General features: G+C 40.8%; 1 protein-coding gene across 4 annotated transcripts in view; it reads right to left on the bottom strand.

Annotated features, from left to right (window-relative positions):
• The window catches only part of stxbp5a (syntaxin binding protein 5a (tomosyn)), a 322570-nt gene that overhangs the window by 173154 nt on the left and 124767 nt on the right, over positions 1 to 24649 (bottom strand). For all 4 annotated transcript variants that reach the window (XM_060914103.1, XM_060914104.1, XM_060914102.1 and 1 more), the window contains exons 4-5: positions 24281 to 24381; positions 15163 to 15297 (exon numbers count right to left, since the gene is read on the bottom strand). In XM_060914103.1, the coding sequence (XP_060770086.1) occupies positions 15163 to 15297; positions 24281 to 24381 (236 nt within the window). The remainder of the gene's footprint in view (positions 1 to 15162; positions 15298 to 24280; positions 24382 to 24649) is intronic.

A 24649-nucleotide genomic window follows, 5' to 3' on the forward strand; every position in this document is an offset into this window, starting at 1 on the left:
CATGAAAGTTTATTTAGAACTATTAACTCTTTTCATTTTTAATAAAAGGAATATTTTAGTTAATAGGCAATTATATTTTACTCCAACCTTTACAAATGTGGGTAAATAATTATTGTTGGTTATTAAGAAAATGAAACAAAATTTTTAATTTAACAAAAGGAATATATACGTTGATAAAGAATAGGAAAATAAATATTGCATTTTTTGGTAATAAAATTGCCTTCATTTGTTTAAAGGGATCCTCCAGTGTATTTATTCTCAAACTTATTTTACGTAAAAGTAGTCACAGATTTCAAAACTCAAACTTTCATTTTCGGAGACCAAATAGTGTTCAAGAAAATTAATTTTCTTTAAAATGCCAGATGGGCTTCCTGTGGTTGTGACGTATGCGATGACTTCATGTAGCAGTCGCTTGGAGCAACTCAGCTGTTTATATTCCCTGTTTACATCGTAGTTTTGCTAGTTTTACAAGTATTTTACTGAATTTATCCCTTTTTAAATAAGTATGCCTTATTGTGTAGCATATAAATGACACAATGATGCTAAAAAGAAAGCACAAGCTGGAACTAGATTGCATTTCCACAGAGAAAATGCAAAGTGTGCTTACTCAGCTGTGGCTAAGTGTCACTGACAGAAACTGGATCTGACATGAAACTTCGTGTTGCAAAATCTTTTTTTTTTAATATGATCTACATGGAGGGCGGCACGGTGGTGTAGTGGTTAGCGCTGTTGCCTCACAGCAAGAAGGTTCGGGTTCGAGCCCCGTGGCCAGTGAGGGCCTTTCTGTGTGGAGTTTGCATGTTCTCCCCGTGTCCGCGTGGGTTTCCTCTGGGTGCTCTGGTTTCCCCCACAGTCCAAAGACATGCAGGTTAGGTTAACTGGTGACTCTAAATTGACCGTAGGTGTGAGTGTGAATGGTTGTCTGTGTCTATGTGTCAGCCCTGTGATGACCTGGCGACTTGTCCAGGGTGTACCCCGCCTTTCGCCCGTAGTCAGCTGGGATAGGCTCCAGCTTGCCTGCGGCCCTGTAGAACAGGATAAAGCAGCTAGAGATAATGAGATGAGATGATCTACATGGTGCTGGTTCTGGGTATATATATATATATATATATATATATATATATATATATATAGAGAGAGAGAGAGAGAGAGGGAGAGAGAGTTTGTGAACCCTTTAGAATTGTCTATATTTCTGCATAAATATTACTTAAAACATCATCAGATTTTCACCCAAGTCCTAAAAGTAGATAAAGAGAACTCAGTTAAACAAATGAGACAAAAATGTTATACTTGGTCATTTATTCATTGAGGAAAATGATCCAATATTACATATCTGTGAGTGGCAAAAGTATGTGAACCTTTGCTTTCAGTATCTGGTGTGAACCGTTGTGCAGCAATAACTGCAACTAAACATTTCCAGTAACTGTTGATCAGTCCTGCACACTGACTTGGAGGAATTTTAGCCCATTCCTCCATACAGAACAGCTTCAACTCTGGGATGTTGGTGGATTTCCTTACATGAATTGCTTGCTTGAGGTCCTTCCATACCTGTCAACTTTGAGGTTTGAAAAAAGGGATATTTCCCAGATTTTTAACTCAAAATAAGGGAAAATTTCGGAAAGTCATACCCTTCACCAAAAGTGGGTGTGTAGTTGAATGGGGGGCAATTTTCTATCTAGTATTTGTGATTTCCTGTACTCTGGTGCATGTTGGTGATAGCCAAGACCCAAACTCAATATGCTTATGGTTTATAGAGTGCATTTGTGAATAAACTGTACATTTATTTTTATTTGCTTTCAGTGGTACCAGTTATTTCCCAAATTAAGGGCTAAAATACGTATCTTATGTTAAAATAAGAAAGGTCATTATATAACCAGTCAAATTCAATTCCATTGCAATTTATTATGGTTTTACGGCCTTGGAACACTAGATAGATAGATAGATAGATAGATAGATAGATAGATAGATAGATAGATAGATAGATAGATAGATAGATAGATAGATAGATAGAGAGTAATAAAGAGATAAAGAGTAATATAAGATATTAAACCAAGAGTGATTTAAAATGGGTAAGTTTCAGATAGAAAATAAGACAATGAGTGGATAAAACAGTTAATACACCAATTAGTTTACACTAGGATATTTATGAGGTCTTAGCCAGGACATACTTAATGTAAACATGTGTAGCTTACCTTTGATTATTTGGGAGGCTTTCGTTTTCCACATGGAAAATTTCTTTGCGATGGAAGAGTCTGGGAACATTCCAGCCACGCACTTGTTGAAATCATCAAAGACAGCCCAAAATATGTTCAAAACCCGCCAAAATGCACTTGAAACCGCCCAACTTGGGCGGGAAAACGCCCAATCTGGCAACACTGGACCTAATCACTTGTTCAGCGTCGCCTCCGGACGTAGTTCTGTAATTACTGATGCCTGAGAGGGCGGGGACGTGAATTCATGGCCCGACTTCCTGCTGTAAACTCCTGTCAGAGGCGCGTCATGAATTCTGGACCTACCGACTTTTTTATATTGTGAAAATACGGGACTTTTATATAATGTGAAAATACGGGATATTTTCGGGAAAATAAAAAAACGGGAAGACAGCGGGAAATAAGTCAAAATAAGGGATTTCCCGGGAAAAACGGGAGGGTTGACAGGTATGGGTCCTTCCACAACATTTTGATTGGATTAAGGTCAGGACTTTGACTTGGCCATTCCAAAACATTAACTTTATTCTTCTTTAACCATTCTTTGATAGAATTACTTGTGTGCTTAGGGTCGTTGTCTTGCTGCATGACCCACCTTCTCTTGAGATTCAGTTCATGGACAGATGTCCTGACATTTTCCTTTAGAATTTCCTGGTATAATTCAGAATTCATTGTTCCATCAATGATGGCAAGCCATCCTGGCCCAGATGCAGCAAAACAGGCCCAAACCATGATACTATCACCACCATGTTTCACAGATGGGATAAGGTTCTTATGCTGGAATGCAGTGTTTTCCTTTCTCCAAACATAATGCTTCTCATTTAAACCAAAAAGTTCTATTTTGGTCTCATCCATCCACAGAACATGTTTCCAATAGCCTTCTGGCTTGTTCACGTGATCTTTAGCAAACTGCAGACGAGCAGCAATGTTCTTTTTGGAGAGCAGTGACTTTCTTCTTGCAACCCTGCCATGCACACCATTGTTGTTTAGTGTACTCCTGATGGTGAACTCATGAACATTAACATTAGCCAATGTGAGAGAGGCCTTCAGTTGCTTTGAAGTTATGCTAGGGTCCTTTGTGATCTCGCCGACTATTACACGCCTTGCTCTTGGGGTGATCTTTGTTGGTCGACCACTCCTGCGGAGGGTAACAATGGTCTTGAATTTCCTCCATTTGTACACAATCTGTCTGACTGTGGATTGGTGGAGTCCAAACTCTTTATAGATGGTTTTGCAACCTTTTCCAGCCTGATGAGCATCAAAAACGCTTTTTCTGAGGTCCTCACAAATCTCCTTTGTTCGTGCTGTAGGTACAGTCCCTTTAAGAACTACAAATCCCATCAACGAACTTCCGTGTTGACCTACGTCACGCCTGGGTGAGATTACCTATGTCACATCCTCCCTGAAGCTACAAGTTACTGAGTCAACTTCCGTTCTGTCTCTTTGGGGCTGGAACCACGCGGGAACAGACATAAAGAGACATCTGCTCATCAGAACATCCAAAATAAAGACGTCTTTCTTGCAAGAAGAGAGATTTAGTGCGCTTTCGTTTACCATTGGCCACGGTAAAACTACTTGAGTTGCTCTCTCTCTCTCTTGGTTGAATTATAACTGGTTTTATTTGTATTATAAGTAACATTATGACTGCTGCCCAAAGCAGTTAATTAAAAATTAGAAGTGACCGGATTCCTTCTGACTTAATCGCTGTGCACATTGTTTGATCAGAGACTTTTCCTCACGAATGACGAAGCGTCGGACCAAGAATTCTCTGCTTTCTACAGAAGCGACTCACGTGCTCCTGTGAACTCTGAAAGTTTTGGAACATTTCTGCATTCCTACATAGGAGCGAAATACTGGAAAGTAAGACTGGCATTTTGGGCAAAACTAGTCTTAGGAATTAGCTTTATGAAGTAGTGTGAATTTAAACTCAGGAACGTTTTAATTGTTTACACTGTAGACACTCAGCGTGTTGAATTGATCATTGTTCTATTTTGTTTTGATCACTCAATTTTTAATAGATAGGTTGTTGCATGCTCTATGCCTATTCCTTCCTAACACCTTTAATTTCATTATTACACATATTTTGACCTCATCAAGATTTCAGTGGATTTGGTAATGTTATAAGTAGTGGGTTAGAATACCACAAGGTATTCTTAGAATTCTTAGAATACCACAATACCTTTGTCTCAACCACATGGTCACCTCCCCCAACACAAACACACCTTAGATAACATTCCTTTGTCTTAGCTAGCAACCAAGGCTAGTCCTTTGTTCGGGCCACGAGGCCACACACACACACACACACACACACACACACACACACGCTCATCAAGTATATGACCATATTGTATATAATGTATTAAACTACTATTACCCATTTTTTATCATTGTTATAATAAATTCAATTATTGTGAAACTGTGTGTTTATTTGTTGCTCCTATATACTTGAAGTCACCCAATCTCAAAGAATTCCAAATTGCCTGCAGTGTACCATTGGCTATAGTCTGGTAAGTGATACATTATTGCTGCATTGGTAGTGATCATAATAATTTGGAATATACCATAATTTAGCTGTTTGGTAATTGTATTACTAATGAGACTGATTTAATGATTTAATGAGACTGATTTAATGATTTAATGAGATTGATCACTTAAGACCAATAGCACCCCAAATATTTAATTGGTGCCCCGTGTGAGGCGATTGGTTTGTTGACTTCTTGAATATTGTTGCAACAACAGATAATTTATCAGTTTGATTAAGCAACTGCCAAGGTATATCCCCAGGTGTGTTAAACGGTTAACAGTAGTGTGATACCCATATCACAAAATACTAATAACCTATTAGTAACTTAGGATAAGAGATAGCATTTCCAAACAAAACAAAATTTATTAATTGATTAATTAATTACATAGTTAATATTAATTAATAATAATTAATTAATTAACTAATCGATTACTTAATTACCTAATATCCAACCTAAGCGAAATGGTATCCCCTCGTGTCTCAGAAATTGAAGACAACGCTCAAGACGTGTCTCTTTTTGAGGTCATCGCAGACCTCATTCACCGCTCTGCCTCCAAAAAGGCAAACATTAGGAACACGAGTAAGGGTGAATGTCAAAATAACATAGATAACTCAAATAAACATATGAGAGATCCAAAAAGAACAACTATTAATGTCCAAGAGGCACTAGGCAAGCTATTCCTGTCATACTTCCAAAATACTGATTCAGAAATCAGATACCTCCGCGGAGAGGTTAAAAGGCTGACCACCAGCAACGCCGAGCTGGCAGCCGATAACAATGAGTTATATAGGGAGCGTGACCTCTTGAAAAACTCCCTTGATGATTGCACCGAAAGGCTAGAGAAGGCCAAAAAGGCTGCTAAGAGGGCTGCCAAGGAGCAGACGCCCCAAGAAGGGTGCAAGGGGCGTGAAAGACCCCCAACAATGCACCGAAGCTCAGAGCGGGAAGAGGCGTCTGAACCGGACACCATGGATTACCTGGTCGAGGACCAGACACCCCGCCAAACTCCATCAACTCGCTACATGACTCCTTCGTCGTTTAGCCAGGGTGGAGACGTACTGTGCACCGTACATAGCACACCCAGGTCAGTGCGCTACAGTATCCCTGATCCATCTTTGGATGAATCAGGCTACGAATCTAGTGCGAAACGGGAGCAATACCAGAGTAGCCCAGATAGTGAGTACTCAGGAGAGCCGAGAAGGCCGCACAAGGACGTGCACCAAACCCTTCGCTTACGGCAAATTGACCTACTTGCCAAAGATGTTGAGCGATTCGATCCTGACAACAAAAGAATGAATGTAAATGATTATTTACAAGAAACTGACCGATGCCTGATGGACCTGCCGAAAGCCACAACGCGAGAGAAACTTAAACTAATCTGGAAGACCTCCAGTAGCAGCGTTCGTGCCTTTTTAGAGACGCTACTCCCAAACGTTCACGATAGCTATTTGAAACTTCGCAATTACATGAGGGAAGAATATGTGCCGTACACAGATGAAACCTCCGCAACATTGTGTGTATTACAAATTAAACAGAAACGGTCTGAGGTGCCTCATGAATATTATAGACGGCTACGTACTGCCTATTTTCAGGGTAGTAGCGCACCAGGCTTGGAAGAAGATAGAGGCTTTAAATCCCTCTTCTTACATAACCTCCACCCAAGCGTGCGGACTCAAGTCACACTGACGTGTCGACAAGGTTTCTACTTGATGAGGGAAATTAGGCAACTAGCCCAAATGACCTGGGAGACCGTTGTGAAACCCACAAACGGAAACGATGATGAACCCAGAGTCCTTAGTCTCCAGGATGCAGACAGGCCCCCGCTAGCCTTAGAAGGAGGTGAAGCTCCAAAAGGGGGACCCCCCCCCGGAGAAATCCCGGTCCGAACCACCCCTTGCCAAGCCATCACCAGGGTGAGTGGAAGAATCGGCAAGGTAAGGTCAGGAGGGACCGAGGGCAAGGTCACAGTGACCATGGCAACCGCCCATCACATGAAAAGGGTCGTAAGGAACACGGCGGTTGGCAGCAAGACCGTCATCCCCGCTCTGGCCAGAGATGCCAGGAGCGTTCCGACCATAGCTCTAAACGTAGGGGTAGAGGTGACCGACACAGTGACTCAGACCAACCTGATGAGTTCCGCTCAGAGCTGGACTCTTTGAAAGCCCAGTTGGCTGAGATTAAAAGACTGTTACAGGAGAGGTCAGACCCCTCAACAGATAAAACAAAAGAGCCCAAAAGAATCTCGAAGCGAGCGTAAAAGGACAAAAGGCCTACTACGACCGAAAAGCCTCCCATCACGAATATCAAATAGGCGACAAAGTCCTATATTTTAACTTTACCAAGCCGGTAGGAGTTTTAAAAACAAAAAGTTCCTACCACACTGGTCGGGACCTTTCGATCGTAGGAAAACTGTCCCCCATCACGTATCGCATTAGGACATCCAGGCCTAATCAAACACTCTCATATCGATGGGTCCATAGCCATCAAATCAAGTCTTTTGAACAGCCCTCACTCCAAAAAGGGGGGTGGACGATAGTTAGGCCCATCCTGTCCACCTAGCTTGTACGCCTCACTCACCCAGTCACATTCACCAACCCAATACCTTTCCAGAAGGCTTACTAACCCAAGCACTAATACTTCTTTTCTTCCTTCCTTCATTCCTTCTCTTCTTTTGTTTTTATGCATAGGAAATTAAACACTACATGGTTACTTCATGTTTAATGTTTTCTTTTTATATAGATGTGATTTTGACCTAGTTAGATAGTGTGATTATATGCCCAAATGCCTATAGCCTGATTATATGCCCAAATGCCTATGCCTCCAACTGTCTTACTAGGACTCATGAGTTTACACAGTTTTCACAGGACATCATGGACTGTACAGAGCAAGGCCACCTCAAGGACTATGGACATGTGGACTGTACGGTACTGTGCTCTCAGTGCTACGACTCTATCATACCCCTGAGACCAAAAGGGGGAATGTGGGTACAGTCCCTTTAAGAACTACAAATCCCATCAACCAACTTCTGCGTTGACCTACGTCACGCCTGGGCGGGATTACCTACGTCACATCCTCCCTGAAGCCATAAGTTACTGAGTCAACTTCCGTTCTGTCTCTTTGGGGCTGGAACCACGTGGAAACAGACATAAAGAGACATCTGCTCATCAGAACATCCAAAATAAAGACGTCTTTCTTGCAAGAAGAGAGATTTAGTGCGCTTTCGTTTACCATTGGCCATGGTAAAACTACTTGAGTTGCTCTCTCTCTCGGTTGAATTATAACCAGTTTTATTTGTATTATAAGTAATGTTACGACTGCCACCCAAAGCAGTTAATTAAAAGTTAGAAGCGACCGGATTCCTTCTGACTTAATCGCTGTACACATTGTTTGATCAGAGACTCTTCCTCACGAACGACGACGTGTCGGACCAAGAATTCTCTGCTTTCTACAGAAGCGACTCACGTGCTCCTGTGAACTCCGAAAGTTTCAGAACATTTCTGCATTCCTACATAGGAGTAAAATACTGGAAAGTAAGACTGGCATTTTGGGCAAAACTAGTCTTAGGAATTAGCTTTATGAAGTAGTGTGAATTTAAACTCAGGAACGGTTTAATTGTTTACACTGTAGACACTCAGCGTGTTGAATTGATCATTGTTCTATTTTGTTTTGATCACTCAATTTTTAATACATAGGTTGTTGCATGCTCTATCCCTATTCATTCCTAACACCTTTAATTTCATTATTACACATATTTTGATCTCATCAAGATTTCAGTGGATTTGGTAATGTTATAAGTAGTGGGTTAAAATACCACGAGGTGTTCACCTTTGTCTCAACCACATGGTCACCTCCCCCAACACAAACACACCTTAGATAACATTCCTTTGTCTTAGCTAGCAACCAAGGCTAGTCCTTTGTTCGGGCCACGAGGCCACACACACACACACACACACACACACACGCTCATCAACTACTGTATATGACCATATTGTATATAATGTATTAAACTACTATTACCCATTTTTTATCATTGTTATAATAAATTCAATTATTGTGAAACTGTGTGTTTATTTGTTGCTCCTATATACTTGAAGTCACCCAATCTCAAAGAATTCCAAATTGCCTTCAGTGTACCATTGGCTGTAGCCTGGTAAGTGATACATTATTGCTGCATTGGTAGTGACCATAATAATTTGGAATATACCATAATTTAGCTGTTTGGTAATTTATTATTAAGCACCAAAATTAATGGTATTACTAATAAGACTGATTTAATGATTTAATGAGATTGATCACTTAAGACCAATAGCACCCCACAGTGCCATGATACACTTCCACAAACATGTGTTGTGAAGATCAGACTTTGATAGATCCCTGTTCTTTCAATAAAACAGGGTGCCCACTCACACCTGATTGTCATCCCATTGAGTGAAAAGACCTGACTCTAATTTCACCTTCAAATTAACTGCTAATCCTAGAGGTTCATATACTTTTGCCACTCAGAGATATGTAATATTGGATCATTTTCATCAATAAATAAATGACCAAGTACAATATTTTTGTCTCATTTGTTTAACTGGGTTATCTTTATCTACTTTTAGGACTTGGGTGAAAATCTGATGATGTTTTAGGTCATATTTATGCAGAAATATAGAAAATTCTAAAGGGTTCACAAACTTTCAAGCACCACTGTATATATATATATATATATATATATATATATATATATATATATATATATATATATATATATATATACATACCACTATTGTCCTTGTATGTGTTTTGTCATTTTGCCTGGGAAAAACAACATATAAATATGTCTAATTTATTCACAAACATTTCTATTTTTGTACGTGTTTTGATCCTATTTGTGTATGAATTTGTGATTGAATATTGTGTGTGGGGGCGGCACGGTGGTGTAGTGGTTAGTGCTGTTGCCTCACAGCAAGAAGGTCCGGGTTCGAGCCCCGTGGCCGGCAAGGGCCTTTCTGTGCGGAGTTTGCATGTTGTCCGCGTGGGTTTCCTCCGGGTGCTCTGGTTTCCCCCACAGTCCAAAGACATGCAGGTTAGATTAACTGGTGACTCTAAATTGACTGTAGGTGTGAATGGTTGTCTGTGTGTCAGCCCTGTGATTACCTGGCGACTTGTCCAGGGTGTACCCTGCCTCTTGCCTGTAGTCAGCGGGGATAGGCTCCAGCTTGCCTGCAACCCTGTGGGACAGGATAAAGCGGCTAGAGATAATGAGATGAGATGGTTGTTGGCACCGTTACTCCTTCGACAGCTTTTGAGATATCGATACTGTTCCAACTCTGACACGTCTGTCCTGAACCATGCCACACACTCTCTCTGTTAATCTCCCCAGAACCATGATGATCATGTAAAAAAAAAAAATTTTAGAGCGCGAAGTGTCATGTCGCAGTGCGAGTTGAGCCATTTTAAACTGAGATTTTAGAGTGTGCAGCCACACACACACTACACCACTCTCTCTCTCATTATATATATATGCCGGTATATATAAAATCAGCCCTTGGATCCCAAAGAGAGTCTCGACAGATGCTTAAGGTTTCTTTTATTTTAGTTCATAATCGCATCAACTTTAATCCATTTCGTCTTAGCCTTATAACACCGTGAAAACTGTATCAAGACATACAAACAATAAACATCTTAGCATCTAGTTTCCACGAATACAAACTTCTCATTATGTGAAAGCAACAATCATATACACAACCATGTTTCATACATACATAGATATGACTTAGAAACCATGACTAAATAAACAAACATACCACGCTGCGCTCACCAAGGAATGCAGAGAAAAATGTATGATACAATAATCTTCTGTCATTAAAACAGGCATCAAAATGAGCTTTTCTTGTGTAAATAAAATACAAAAAACTTGGAGATGCAACTCAGGCCCAAACGAAGCAGCTTCCAATCACTCCCACCTGCAGGCTACCTTTACAAAGCTCTCCCCATAGACATATAAACATAGACGCCGCATTGAGCTGGGTGGCCCGTTGCTTCAATACTATGAGCACACACAATATCTCATCTCATCTCATTATCTGTAGCTGCTTTATCCTGTTCTACAGGGTCGCAGGCAAGCTGGAGCCTATCCCAGCTGACTACGGGCGAAAGGCGGGGTACACCCTGGACAAGTCGCCAGGTCATCACAGGGCTGACACATAGACACAGACAACCATTCACACTCACATTCACACCTACGGTCAATTTAGAGTCACCAGTTAACCTAACCTGCATGTCTTTGGACTGTGGGGGAAACCGGAGCAAATCCACACGGACACGGGGAGAACATGCAAACTCCACACAGAAAGGCCCTCGCCGGCCACGGGGCTCGAACCCGGACCTTCTTGCTGTGAGGCGACAGTGCTAACCACTACACCACTGTGGTGCCAACATTCAGCTGAATAATAATAATAAAGTAAACTTAAGAACAGTTGTGTGCTTCACGCTGCTTTGTGCTTAGCAAGCACACTATTAACTCTCCTTACTGTTTTCCCCAAGTAGCCATGAGTCCATCAAGTGAATTGTCTATCAGTTGCATAGCACAGAGGCCTGTAAAATTATAAATAAATAAATAAACATTCCGTTCCACCTCTGATTTGTCCAGTCTGAACCGGTGTGGTGCACTTGTATACAGCTTTTGGATAGACACACCTGTTCTCTTGTCTTTTTCCTGTCATTTTTTCCCCATAGAGAATGAATGGGGCTCACGAATCGAACCATCCAACTCGGACAAGCTTCATCGGAGACCCATCAAACTTCATGTGATACCTCAGGCTAACTCCCCCGACACATACATCCAGTCGCTTCTGACCTGCACTTATTTTTTCCTTTCTTTTTGCTGATCCCTTTTCTCCCATTCACTTCCATTCATTTTTCCCCTATTCAAATTAATGGAGTTTTGGGAGAAAAACTTGTCATGCTGGGCGCTTTGAGCTCTAAAATCTCTGTTTTAAACCATGCTCTATTAATCAACCCAGCACCATGTAGATTATGTAAAAAAGAAAAGATTTTAGGCTGCAAAGTGTTATGTTGCACTGTGAGTCGAGCCATTTTAAACCGAGGTTTTACTCACTACTCACAAACTACACACACACGCTCGTATAGTGAAGGCTACATCAAGGGGCAGCCTTCCAAATAGTGAACGGGACTCAGAGACAGTCTCAGTGTTTAAGTCTAGGCTGAAAACATATCTGTTTAGCCAAGCCTTTTGTTAATAGTTTTATTAGATAAAGGAGTAGATCTGGAGGGTCCTCAGGCATAGAGTGTTTTGGTAAACTGGAATGTATGGATACTGTCAGCTCCCACTCACTCGCTCACTTGGGTTTGTTGATGGTGGAGTGGCTGGCTGCTTATGCCCTGGGGTGACCTCATGCCTGTGTTACCTTTCTGGCTCTCCCCTTTTAGTTATGCTGTCATAGTTAATTTTGCTGGAGTCCCACTCCTCAGCGCAAAATGTATACTGTTCTTACTCATCAGGTGACACTGGGCACACCTAACAACCTGTCTCCCCCCCCCCCCCCCCCAACTCTGTCTGTCCTTCTGAGTTGCATGTTAATCCTGAGACTGAGATGCTGACCTCTTCTACTCCTCAGACCTACCTGATCCATCCTGATGCCCTGCGACTGGCTGGAGTCTCATCATATTGCACCTGTGGAGGACGGCCACATATGGACAATTGAAAGTTGCACTTGGAAGATGCTCTGGACACTTACAGTAATGCTTTTATGGCTGAGGACCACAGTTAACTTGATAACTTTAGGACTGCAGTTGTCATGAACAGTTTTGCACTCAAGTTTCCATCAGTGAACAGTTTATAACTTCAATAAAACAGACTTCATGTTAAAACTATAATGAATTTCCTGGTTTCACAGTTATACTTTGTGATTATATAAGACACTGTTATAGAAGCAAGTTATTTATAATCATGTTGTCTGTTATCACCCAAATAAGGATGGGTTCCCTTTTGAGTCTGGTTCCTCTCGAGGTTTCTTCTTCATGTCGTCTGAGGGAGTTTTTCCTTGCCACCATCGCCACAGGCTTGCTCATTGGGGATAGATGAGGAATAAAATTATCTCATGTTTAAAGTATTTAAATTTCTGTAAAGCTGATTTGCAGCAATGTCTATTGTTCAAAGCCCTATAAAAATAAACTTGACTTGACTCTTTCTTAATCTACCCAGAACCAGCACCATGTAGATCATGTAAAAAAAGATTTTGCAGCGCGAGGTCTCAAGTTTCTGTCGGTGACACACTGACACAGGTGAGGGAGCACACTTTGCATTCTCTCTGCAGAAATGCAGTCTAATTCCAGCTTGTGCTTTCTTTTAAGCATTAATGTGGCATTTATATGCTACACAATGAGGCAGACTTTTATTTAAAAACTAATAAATTTAGTAAAATACTTGTAAAACTAGCAAAACTACAATGTAAACAGAGAATATAAACAGCTGAGTTGCTCCAAGGGACCGCTACATGACGTCATCGCATATATCAAGCCCATCTGGCATTTTAAAGAAAATTAATTGTTCTCGAACACTATTTGCTCTCTGAAAACAAAATTTTGATTTTTGAAACCTGCGACTACTTTTACTTAAAATAAGTTTGAGGAAAAATCCTCTGGAGGATCCTTTAAACAATATCATGGAAAAACTGAATCATGAACCTAATATTGTGAATCAAATCGAATTGTGATTTGGGTCAATTGTTACATGCCTACTCCACTCGTGTTTGCAATGCAAAATTCTACTTCCTAGTTCGAAACTGTTACTATGGCAGTGTTAGCAACATCATCAGTAGACATGGCAAAGTTATATCTTTTCAGAAATCTAACTTTTGGCTTAAAATCTGAAAGCTATGAAAAGGAAGAAGGGACACCAATTTCACTAGAAGCATCATTGTTTAAGTCAAGTCAGTTTATTTGTATAGTGCTTTTAACACCAGATATTGTTGTAAAGCAGCTTTATAGAAAATTAAAGACTTTAAACATGAGCTAATTTTATATAAATACATTTATTTATATATAAATAAATTTTATTTATCCCTGATGAGCAAGCCTGTGGCGCCAGTGACAAGGAAAAACTCCCTCAGACGACATGAGGAAGAAACCTTGAGAGCAATCAGATTCAAAAGGGAACCCATCCTCATCTGGGTGATAAAAAGAGAGCATGATTATAAATAACTTGATTCTATAACTGTGTCCTATATAGTCACAAAGTACAACTGTGTAACCAGGAAATTCATTATTGTTTTAGCATGAAGTCTATTTTGTTGACGTTATCAACTGTTCATTGATGAAGACTTGAGTGCAAAACTGTTCGTGAAAACTGCAGTTCTAAAGTTATCATGTCAGTTGTAGTCCTCAGCCATCATAGCAAAACTAAGTGTCCAGAGCATCTTCTAAGTGTGTCATTTGACTGTCCATATGGGGCTATCCTTCACAGGGGCGATGTGATGAAACTCCAGCCAGACGTAGGGCATTTAGCATGGATCAGGCTGGTAAATGTAACAAGGTATGTGCTAGCTAGTAGATAGGGATATAAAGTGAGTGTGGGTTCTTCAGAGCAAAATAAACAAAATATTTGGCCATATTGTATCGAAAGTGTCACTACATATTAATTTGTGTATATAGATAATTCAACATGCCCACAAACAAAGTTGCAAGCATCAAAACTTTGGAAGGATCTTTGAGTTACACTACTCAAAAGTGTTAGTATAGCCAAATAGCACTTTTAATGCTAATCCATAAAAATAAGCTAATATCAATTAGATAACTGATGTTAATTAGATTCCTTAATAAAATTATAAATCTGTTCTTCTGTCATATTATAATGCTGAATAAGCAAGCAATAGGTTACAGGTCTTTTTCCAATCAGGTTGCAAGCATTTCTCTTTATTGACAAATAAACTGGTGTATAAACAAGACAATTGGGAGTGGTTACATTTTGTTTTCAAGCAGTTTCATAGTGGCAGTTCACATTACCATTTTTGCTGAGTGGCATGAAAATAGAGCTTTTTTGTTCATAATTGCTATTATTTTTTTTTATTGCCGCTGCCCATAATATATAACAAAGTGAGCTGGTTTTACTCTGGTTCTACAACTGTTTCTGAATTTGAAAGTGATTTATTCCTCTTAAAAAAATGTAAACATAAAACCTCCCTTTATGATCTCTTTAGCACTCTCCTACTCAATAAGATGCTTTCAGCTAAACAACTGACATAAGACATGTGACTGAATAAACTGTAACAGAGAAAATTAGAGCTGCTGAACATCTGCTAGGGTCCTGCTCTGGTCCAGTATGTTCCGAGTACTCAGTTCAGTCTGGTGGAACGCCGCTGGGTCTAACCCCTGTTCTAGATAAATGTATATATGATACAGTATGTGAGCATGTGTGTATCACTCACAGTTTAATGGCTTTGTTCCACATGATGGTGTATCCTGAGAGGGTGAAGGACTCCACGTTTACAATGTGGATGTTTCCTCGTTCTGTGCCAATGTACAACCACTTACTTTGGAAAGGCAGGTGACAGAATGTTATCCTGAAAAAAACAAAGGGAGAAGGAGACAAAAGAGATAAGAAGGAAGGAAATCCTTATTGAACAGATGCATCACCAAAAAAAACATTTCAGCATTTCACAAATACAGACTCACAACACTGAAAGATGATGAGACACTTTTTTTTTTAATGGTGCATGGCTTTGGCGTTCAGGCTTTAGCCTGAATAATACCATAAGCAAAAATACAAGCACTAGCTCTTTCCCAAAACATGCAGATAACGTGCATCACTGAGCTCTTCCGCTTCATCTAAACGTAAAGCAGAGACTCATTTGCTACACTATGTGACATTTTCAAGCAGAGATTCTGTGCTGTTGTGTATGATTTAAATCTGAGTGTAACAGTGTTTACAAAGAAGGTTAACGTTTTAGGATATGAATGCAAACGCGTGCACGCACACACACGCGCTTTTTTCACACCAGTCCTCTGCAGAATGATATATAAATTCATGGATGAGTGAGTTGAGAGAGACACCATGCATCATGCTCAACACACTTTTTTTATTGCTCTCTCTCTCATTCACTCACACACACCACACACACACACACCCCAACCCTCACAAAACAACCCACAAGCTGAACTGTTAGAAACTTCCACTTGCTACATGAGCAGAGAGAGAGCGAAGGGGGTTTGGGGAAGAAACAGGAGGTGGCGCAGATCTAATCTTCCTTGTGTAAGTAAGCATTTTTGCCTTCGATGAAGTGCTATCATCAAGGACTCAATTTCCCACGAGGACATGAAAAGCAACAGCCTTTCATAAGGGATTATGGAGCAGAGCCTGGATAAAGAGACAGGCCACTTCAGGCTGAATGATGATACAACTCCATCTGGACCCATTTTGTAAAGGAGATATGAGATCAATAGTGCCACTTCATTTGATAGCAATAAAGTTAGCATTCTGGTGGGTAATGGCTAACATTAATCCTGTGTATAAATCACCTAGAACAAAAAGTCTATCAATTATTCTGTCATGTTGGTTTCTAAGGTCTCATAAAGGTGTCATGAGAATCACTGCAGGCCTGATGCAGGTCTTGGAAGGGTGGAGTGGTGGAACAGACACAAAACTTGATGTAGCAGTTGACATTGCTGCAAGGTCACGTCGGGGCGTCTACTCCAGCATGACTAGGCAAGATTTATCTTTCACTGCTCAACTGCAAACACTGCATTAAACCATTCAATAATACAAAAAATGCCTTATTGCTTTATTTTATTCCTGCATTCTTAGGCAAATATGATCTCAGAGGACAATCATCTATAAACCTTCACACACACAGCTTGCTGTAGTGGCGCAGGTGCTTGTGTGCCTGCTTGTTGCTGCAGTGTGATGCTGAGCAAAAGGAGCGCATTAGTATAGCTTCTGGGTTCCCTGCACTCCTGACATTTGGCTTGCTCTTTACCAAGCTTCTGACCTGCAGAGACACACACACACACACACACACACTTTCTTTTTGGAGAACTGACTAATCTCTGGCACTGAAAAGTATTACTTGTCAGCTACAACCCCGATTCCAAAAAAGTTGGGACAAAGTACAAATTGTAAATAAAAATGGAATGCAATGATGTGGAAGTTTCAAAATTCCATATTTTATTCAGAATAGAACATAGATGACATATCAAAATTAAACTGAGAAAATGTATCATTTAAAGAGAAAAATTAGGTAATTTTAAATTTCATGACAACAACACATCTCAAAAAAGTTGGGACAAGGCCATGTTTACCACTGTGAGACATCCCCTTTTCTCTTTACAACAGTCTGTAAACGTCTGGGGACTGAGGAGACAAGTTGCTCAAGTTTAGGGATAGGAATGTTAACCCATTCTTGTCTAATGTAGGATTCTAGTTGCTCAACTGTCTTAGGTCTTTTTTGTCGTATCTTCCGTTTTATGATGCGCCAAATGTTTTCTATGGGTGAAAGATCTGGACTGCAGGCTGGCCAGTTCAGTACCCGGACCCTTCTTCTACGCAGCCATGATGCTGTAATTGATGCAGTATGTGGTTTGGCATTGGCATGTTGGAAAATGCAAGGTTTTCCCTGAAAGAGACGTCGTCTGGATGGGAGCATATGTTGCTCTAGAACCTGGATATACCTTTGAGCATTGATGGTGTCTTTCCAGATGTGTAAGCTACCCATGCCACACACACTAATGCAACCCCATACCATCAGAAATGCAGGCTTCTGAACTGAGCGCTGATAACAACTTTGGTCATCCTTCTCCTTTTTAGTCCGAATGACACGGTGTCCCTGATTTCCATAAAGAACTTCAAATTTTGATTCGTCTGACCACAGAACAGTTTTCCACTTTGCCAAAGTCCATTTTAAAACCATACTGGGTGCCCATGATCTTCGGGCCCTTAGACGGCACTGCATCACATACAGGCATGCTTCTGTATTGGAAATCACAAAATGGGCTCAGGAAATATTCCTGAGCCCATTTTGTGATTTCCAATACAGAAGCATGCCTGTATGTGATGCAGTGCCGTCTAAGGGCCCGAAGATCACGGGCACCCAGTATGGTTTTCTGGCCTTGACCCTTACGCACAGAGATTCTTCCAGATTCTCTGAATCTTTTGATGATATTATGCACTGTAGATGATATGTTCAAACTCTTTGCAATTTTACACTGTCAAACTCCTTTCTGATATTGCTCCACTATTTGTCGGTGCAGAATTAGGGGGATTGGTGATCCTCTTCCCATCTTTACTTCTGAGAGCCGCTGCCACTCCAAGATGCTCTTTTTATACCCAGTCATGTTAATGACCTATTGCCAATTGACCTAATGAGTTGCAATTTGCCTGGACGCCTCCCTGGGGAGGTGTTCCAGGCATGTCCCCCCGGGAGGAGGCCCCGGGGAAGACCCAGGACACGCTGGAGGGACTATGTCTCTCGGCTGGCCTGGGAACGCCTCGGTGTTCTTCCCGAGGAGCTGGCCAAGGTGTCTGGGGAAAGGGAAGTTTGGGCTTCCATGCTTAGACTGCTGCCTCCGCGACCCGGTCCCGGATAAGCGGAAGAAGACGAGACGAGACGAGTTGCAATTTGGTCCTCCAGCTGTTCCTTTTTTGTACCTTTAACTTTTCCAGCCTCTTATTGCCCCTGTCCCAACTTTTTTGAGATGTGTTGCTATCATGAAATTTCAAATGAGCCAATATTTGGCATGAAATTTCAAAAAGTCTCACTTTCGACATTTGATATGTTGTCTATGTTCTATTGTGAATACAATATCAGTTTTTGAGATTTGTAAATTATTGCATTCCGTTTTTATTTACAATTTGTACTTTGTCCCAACTTTTTTGGAATCGGGGTTGTAGACTCCACTTAAAATTGGCTGGGTTTCACTGTACCCCTTAAAGAATGATAAGATACAGGATTTGTCATGGAAAAACCTGGAAATCTTGAGTTCAGACACTGGGGTCTCAGTGTTTACTGAAGAACAGAACAAAGCATCTGATTACAACGGCAAGCATCAGATTTTGGGGGTAGTCAGGAGGGTAAAACTTAAAATATCAAAGCTTTAATTACAGCACAAATATCATACCGCGAGTTGGCCTAGTGGTTGTGTGTCCACCTCTCAATCCGATCATACCAGAGACAATCATAGAAATGGTACCTACTGCTGTCTTGCAAGGCACGCTGCAATACAGATGTGTGTGGGGAGTCAAACTCTCACGGTTACCAGAGGACTAGCCCCCCACTGTAACCCTAGCTATGTAATAGGCAAGAGGCCAAGGACTACAGAAATAGAGATCAGCGCCGCCTAGTGCACCATACGGTGCGGGAAGGACTTTGGACTTTTTATCATACAAGGTGCGATCAGAAAGTTCTAGGACTGTTCCTATTGCAAACGAACAGAGCATGGCAAGGTTATGCACATGTAGTAGGAGCAAACAGTAACTCTCGTGTGTTGGTATGTGGCTCTGACATTGTGCAGTCAACATCAGTACAGTACCTGGGTTACACACATTTGTGACAACGTGCACAAGTGCATTTGCAATTTTACTATGGATCAGAGAACAAACATCAAATTCTGTGTCAAACTCAAGGAATCAGGAATTGAGACCCTTGAAATGCTTGAACAAGTCTACAGCAATGAAACAATGAGCAGGGTGAGGTATTTTGAATGGCATTCATGTGTGAATTGGGGCAGAACGTTGTCTTCCAGTGATATCCTGCCCCCTCTTGAAGCACAAATGTGACTCAAAACACCTCGCCTGGCTCATTGCTTCATTGCTCTTGGCTGGCTGAAGAATTTCAAGAATTTGCTGATCACAAATGCTTGTGCACTGCGCAAACTGCAAATGTACATGATCTTTGGTCTGCAACATGAACGGTCCTGGAACTTTTTGATCGCACTTCGTATTACACATACACACATTTTATATATATATATATATATATATGCTGATCAGCCATAAAATTAAAACACTGACTCGTAAAGTGAATTACATTGATCATGTTGTTAAAGTAGCACCTGTCAAGGGGTGGGATATATTAGGCAGCAAGACAATCGTCGATTCTTGAAGTTGATGAGTTGGAAGCAGGAAAAATGGGCAAGCGTAAGGATCTGAGCGACTTTGACAAGGGCCAAATTGTGATAGCTAGATGATTGGGTCTGAGCATCTCCAAAATGACACATCTTATGTGGTGTCCCCGGTATTCAGTGGTTAGTACCTACCAAAAGTGGTTCAAGGAAGGACAACTGGTGAACCCGCAACAGGGTCATGGGTGTTGAAGGCTCATTGATTTGCATGGGACATGAAGCTCATATGGTCCAATCCCACAGAAGCACTACTGTAGCACAAACTGCTGAAAAAGTTAATGCTGACTAAAACAGAAAGGTGTCAGTGTTTTTAATTTTGTGTCTGATCGGTGTAAGTAGTGGTTAGCGCTGTCGCCTCACAGCAAGAAGGTCCGGGTTCGAGCCCTTTGGCCGGCGAGGGCCTTCCTGTGCGGAGTTTGCATGTTCTCCCCGTGTCCACGTGGGTTTCCTCCGGGTGCTCCGGTTTCCCCCACAGTCCAAAGATATGCAGGTTAGGCTAATTGGTGGCTCTAAATTGACCGTAGGTGTGAATGTGAGTGTGAATGGTTGTCTGTGTCAGCCCTGTGATGACCTGGCGACTTGTCCAGGGTGTACCCCGCCTTTCGCCCGTAGTCAGCTGGGATAGGCTCCAGCTTGCCTGCGACCCTGTAGAACAGGATAAAGCAGCTAGAGATAATGAGATGAGATGTTTTTCATACAAACTACATCCGGGACATGAAGAACAACAACAACTGTGACATATTTAACAGTTATTCCATGAAATTGAGTCGTACATGAGCTGATAGACGACAAGGTGTGTAGTGCCAATTTGGCTATAAGCCATGTACGATGAGATTGAGTGGAATAACTGCTTTAATCTATCCACATTCACTGGATTTTGAGAGACAGAGCATTATTTTTTTTTTTGCAAATTCGAGTAATAAAAACTTTAGACAAAACATCAGACAAAATAATTTCTGTTTAGAGTGTACAGTGGTGCTTGAAAGTTTGTGAACCCTGTAGAATTTTCTATATTTCTGCATAAATATGACCTAAAACATCATCAGATTTTCACACAAGTCCTAAAAGTAGATAAAAAGAACCCAGTTAAACAAATGAGACAAAAATATTATACTTGGTCATTTATTTATTGAGGAAAATGATCCAATATTACATATCTGTGAATGGCAAAAGTACATGAAACTTTGCTTTCAGTATCTGGTGTGACCCCCTTGTGCAGCAATAACTGCAACTAAACGTTTCCGGTAACTGTTGATCAGTCCTGCACACCGGCTTGGAGGAATTTTAGCCCATTCCTCCATACAGAACAGCTTCAACTCTGGGATGTTGGTGGGTTTCCTCACATGAACTGCTCACTTCAGGTCCTTCCACAACATTTCGACTGGATTAAGGTCAGGACTTTGACTTGGCCATTCCAAAACATTAACTTTATTCTTCTTTAACCATTCTTTGGTAGAACGACTTGTGTGCTTAGGGTCGTTGTCTTATTGCATGACCCACCTTCTCTTGAGATTCAGTTCATGGACAGATGTCCTGACATTTTCCTTTAGAATTCGCTGGTATAATTCAGAATTCATTGTTCTATCAATGATGGCAAGCCATCCTGGTCCAGATGCAGCAAAACATCTGCTTTTTGTTTACAATGAGAAAAAGAGAAAACACAGGTTATTAGGTATGTCCAATGTCACCTGATGAGTAGGAACAGTACACATTTTGTGCTGAGTGCAAGCAGGGACTCCGGCAAAACTAACTATGACAGCATAACTAAAAGGGGAGAGCCAGAAGGTAACACAGGCATGAGGGAGCCCCGGGACATAAAGCAGGCTGCTACTACACTGTCAACAAACTCAAGTGAGCAAGTGAGTGGGGGACTGACAGCATCCATACATCCCAGTTTCCCAAAACACTCTATGTCTGAGGATCCTCCAGATCTACACCTTTACCTCATAAACACTATTAACAAAAGGCTTAACTAAACAGATATGTTTTCAGCCTAGACTTAAAAGCTGAGACTGTGTCTGATTCCCGAACACTACTTGGAAGGCTGTTCCATAACTCTGGGGCTTTGTAAGAAAAGTCTCTGCCCGCTGATGTAGGCTCTGCCCCCTGATGTAGGCTCTGCCCCCTGATGTAGGCTCTGCCCCCTGATGTTCCCAGTGTTTTCCCACTGACTGAATGTGCAATGTCAAAATGGTGAACCAGTTCAAAATTAAAATTCTTTTGATTAACTTGCTTTTTTGTGGATGTGTCTATAATAAAAAGAATGCTACACATTAGTGTGAAGATATGAAGTTTATCTTCTCGTGTTGAAAAATATATATTTACCACTTGAAGATAAACATTATATCTTCACGCCACCATGTAATATCCTCTATATATACATATCAGTATGAAACTTGATGCTTAGAATTGCTAAGTATAGCATTTTCCCTTTTCTCATCTGTAGTCCTGACCATCCATACCTGATTAAATTCATAGACACTTGCTGTATATCTAAATGGGGATTAGTCGTTTAAACAGATTTATTCAAATAACTTCAGGCGATTTGTGAGTTTATGATATTACTGTTCAATATGGCAAGCAGATTTTAATCCAGCTAATGTGCACATGGTTAAAATTTTATCAAAATCTAATACAACACAAACACAAAAATGACCAAGCAGAGTCAATGACTAAAGCTGGTGTTTTACTGTGCAATTCCAGCAGCCTTTTATAATCACTTTTCAAACTGTATGAGAAGTTTTCAATAAACTCTTGGCAGAATCCTATAACTGACTATGTTCTTCAATGTCAAATTATATGATGTGAATAGCTTGGATCCTAAAGAAAATGATGAGGTTGTTCCATAACAGTGAATAAATTCGATGAACAAAGCATTTGCATGCTAATTAGTTAGTTATATGGAAGCTGTAGTTCTGTATTTCTTTTCCAGGCCATGTCCCTTTTTATCCTGTCAAGATTTAACTCTACCAAGATGTTATAGAGACTTTTTCTCTGTTGCCATGATTCAGCAAACTGCTCTCTTTTTAAATTCCATCTGTTTTGTTTATGTTTCTCAGTGGCCACCACCATGTTTTTCGCTGTCCCGAGAGATGTGTGTAATCATACAGTATGCTATCCTCTGATTGGTGGATTTTAGATGAGCATCGTAGCAGCACTCACACTGACACTTTAATAAAATTTTTGGACACTGCCACAACTTTGTGTCTTTGGCTGTCTTCGATCACAGTGACACTCAATTGCTGGTGAGCATATTGCATTATGCTTTCTCAGATCACAAAGCGCAATTCATGAACAAAGATTTTCCTTTACGATGTGGAATTGTGCCTGTGACAGCAAAATCTTACTGTGCAAAAATCACCTTACAGACACAAAGATTTCTGTATTTCAAAGATCAAATGATCCCGATAAATTAGTTTTTTTTTTCTTTAAAGATGTATTTTGCAAAATTGCACATTCAGTCACATTCACATAAGTTCACATTTGAGTCAATGCAGGAACAGTTCTTTTGGATTTTCCCTTTAATACACTTAGGCACAGTTCAAACTCACATCAACCATGCTGACAAGCACCAGAAAGTGCACTCTACTCTAATTTTTATTCAACATTCAATAGAAAAGTTTCTGACAGAGAAGGAAAACACCTACAGGTCATGGATTAGCACTCTGAGTGCTCTGACTTGATTGATGTGGTGGAACAAACTATGGTATGTTTCAAGTTTTCAGTGCAAGTCTCATTTGTAGGACTTTAAATTATAGTTCAGTCATGGACTGAATCAGATGTACATCTTCCATGCTTCATTTAGAAAACTGGCCCTTAGAGTCAGCTCTTTAATGACTACACGGTTCTGACTAGATACTCCCTGAGAGACCTTGTGTACTCTTTTCATCCTCACATGCTCCACTGCTCACACCATCTCCCCAGGTGAGGAAAAAACTTATGTGGACACACTTGGCAAATGTCACACACAAGGCGCGTGCACGCATGCACACACACACACACACACACACACACACACACACACATATGGATGTTGAGATATTGCAGAAACTTGTTCACCCCTAAAAGCTGCTGTTGGCAAGCTGTCACTCTCTTCAGTAGACAAGCCACTGATGAGACGTGAAGAGTTAGTTCCTTTCAAATTAAATCAACAACAGCCTGGACTTGACCGAGACATTTAACTATTTATTTCAGTGGCTTTGCAAAAGGTGATGATGGATGGTTTGTTCTTCATCTCATTTACATGTATTCATTTCACTGCTATCCAAGCTATTTTACAAGACAGGTAATGCAGGTAACATCAACAACAACGTCAATTCACTCAAATAGGAGAGAATGTGAGATCAAAATAAAGAAATTCTCTTTTTCTTCACTTAAGTATTGTACAATCGGTTTCTGAAGTGATCAGAAGGCAGAAGCAGCTCAGCTCACCTCTCCCTGTTGAACTTAAGGGAGTGCAGCACAGCTGGTCTCTTCTGACGCAGGTTCCATAAGTGAATGCTGTCGTCAGCTAAAGCACTCACTAGCGCCCCCTGTGGAGAGAGAGAACGATCAAATGAAACAATAGATACCACAAAACAGCCAATGACTTGCGCAAACATGCAAGTACCACTCTGAGGTCCTCCTGCAACATAAGTAACCTGCTGACTATAAAGGGCTTCTTTTAGTTTTGAAGACTCTCAAAAGTCATCATGGGTTGTACCGGTGTGTGTGTGTGTATGAGAGTGAACAATTAGAGTGCAAATGAGAGACATGGAAGAGAGCATGAGTGTGGGCATGAGGGACGAGATGAGAGAGGAT

The sequence above is a fragment of the Neoarius graeffei genome, chromosome 2, assembly GCF_027579695.1.
Source record: "Neoarius graeffei isolate fNeoGra1 chromosome 2, fNeoGra1.pri, whole genome shotgun sequence".
Classification (NCBI taxonomy): domain Eukaryota; kingdom Metazoa; phylum Chordata; class Actinopteri; order Siluriformes; family Ariidae; genus Neoarius; species Neoarius graeffei.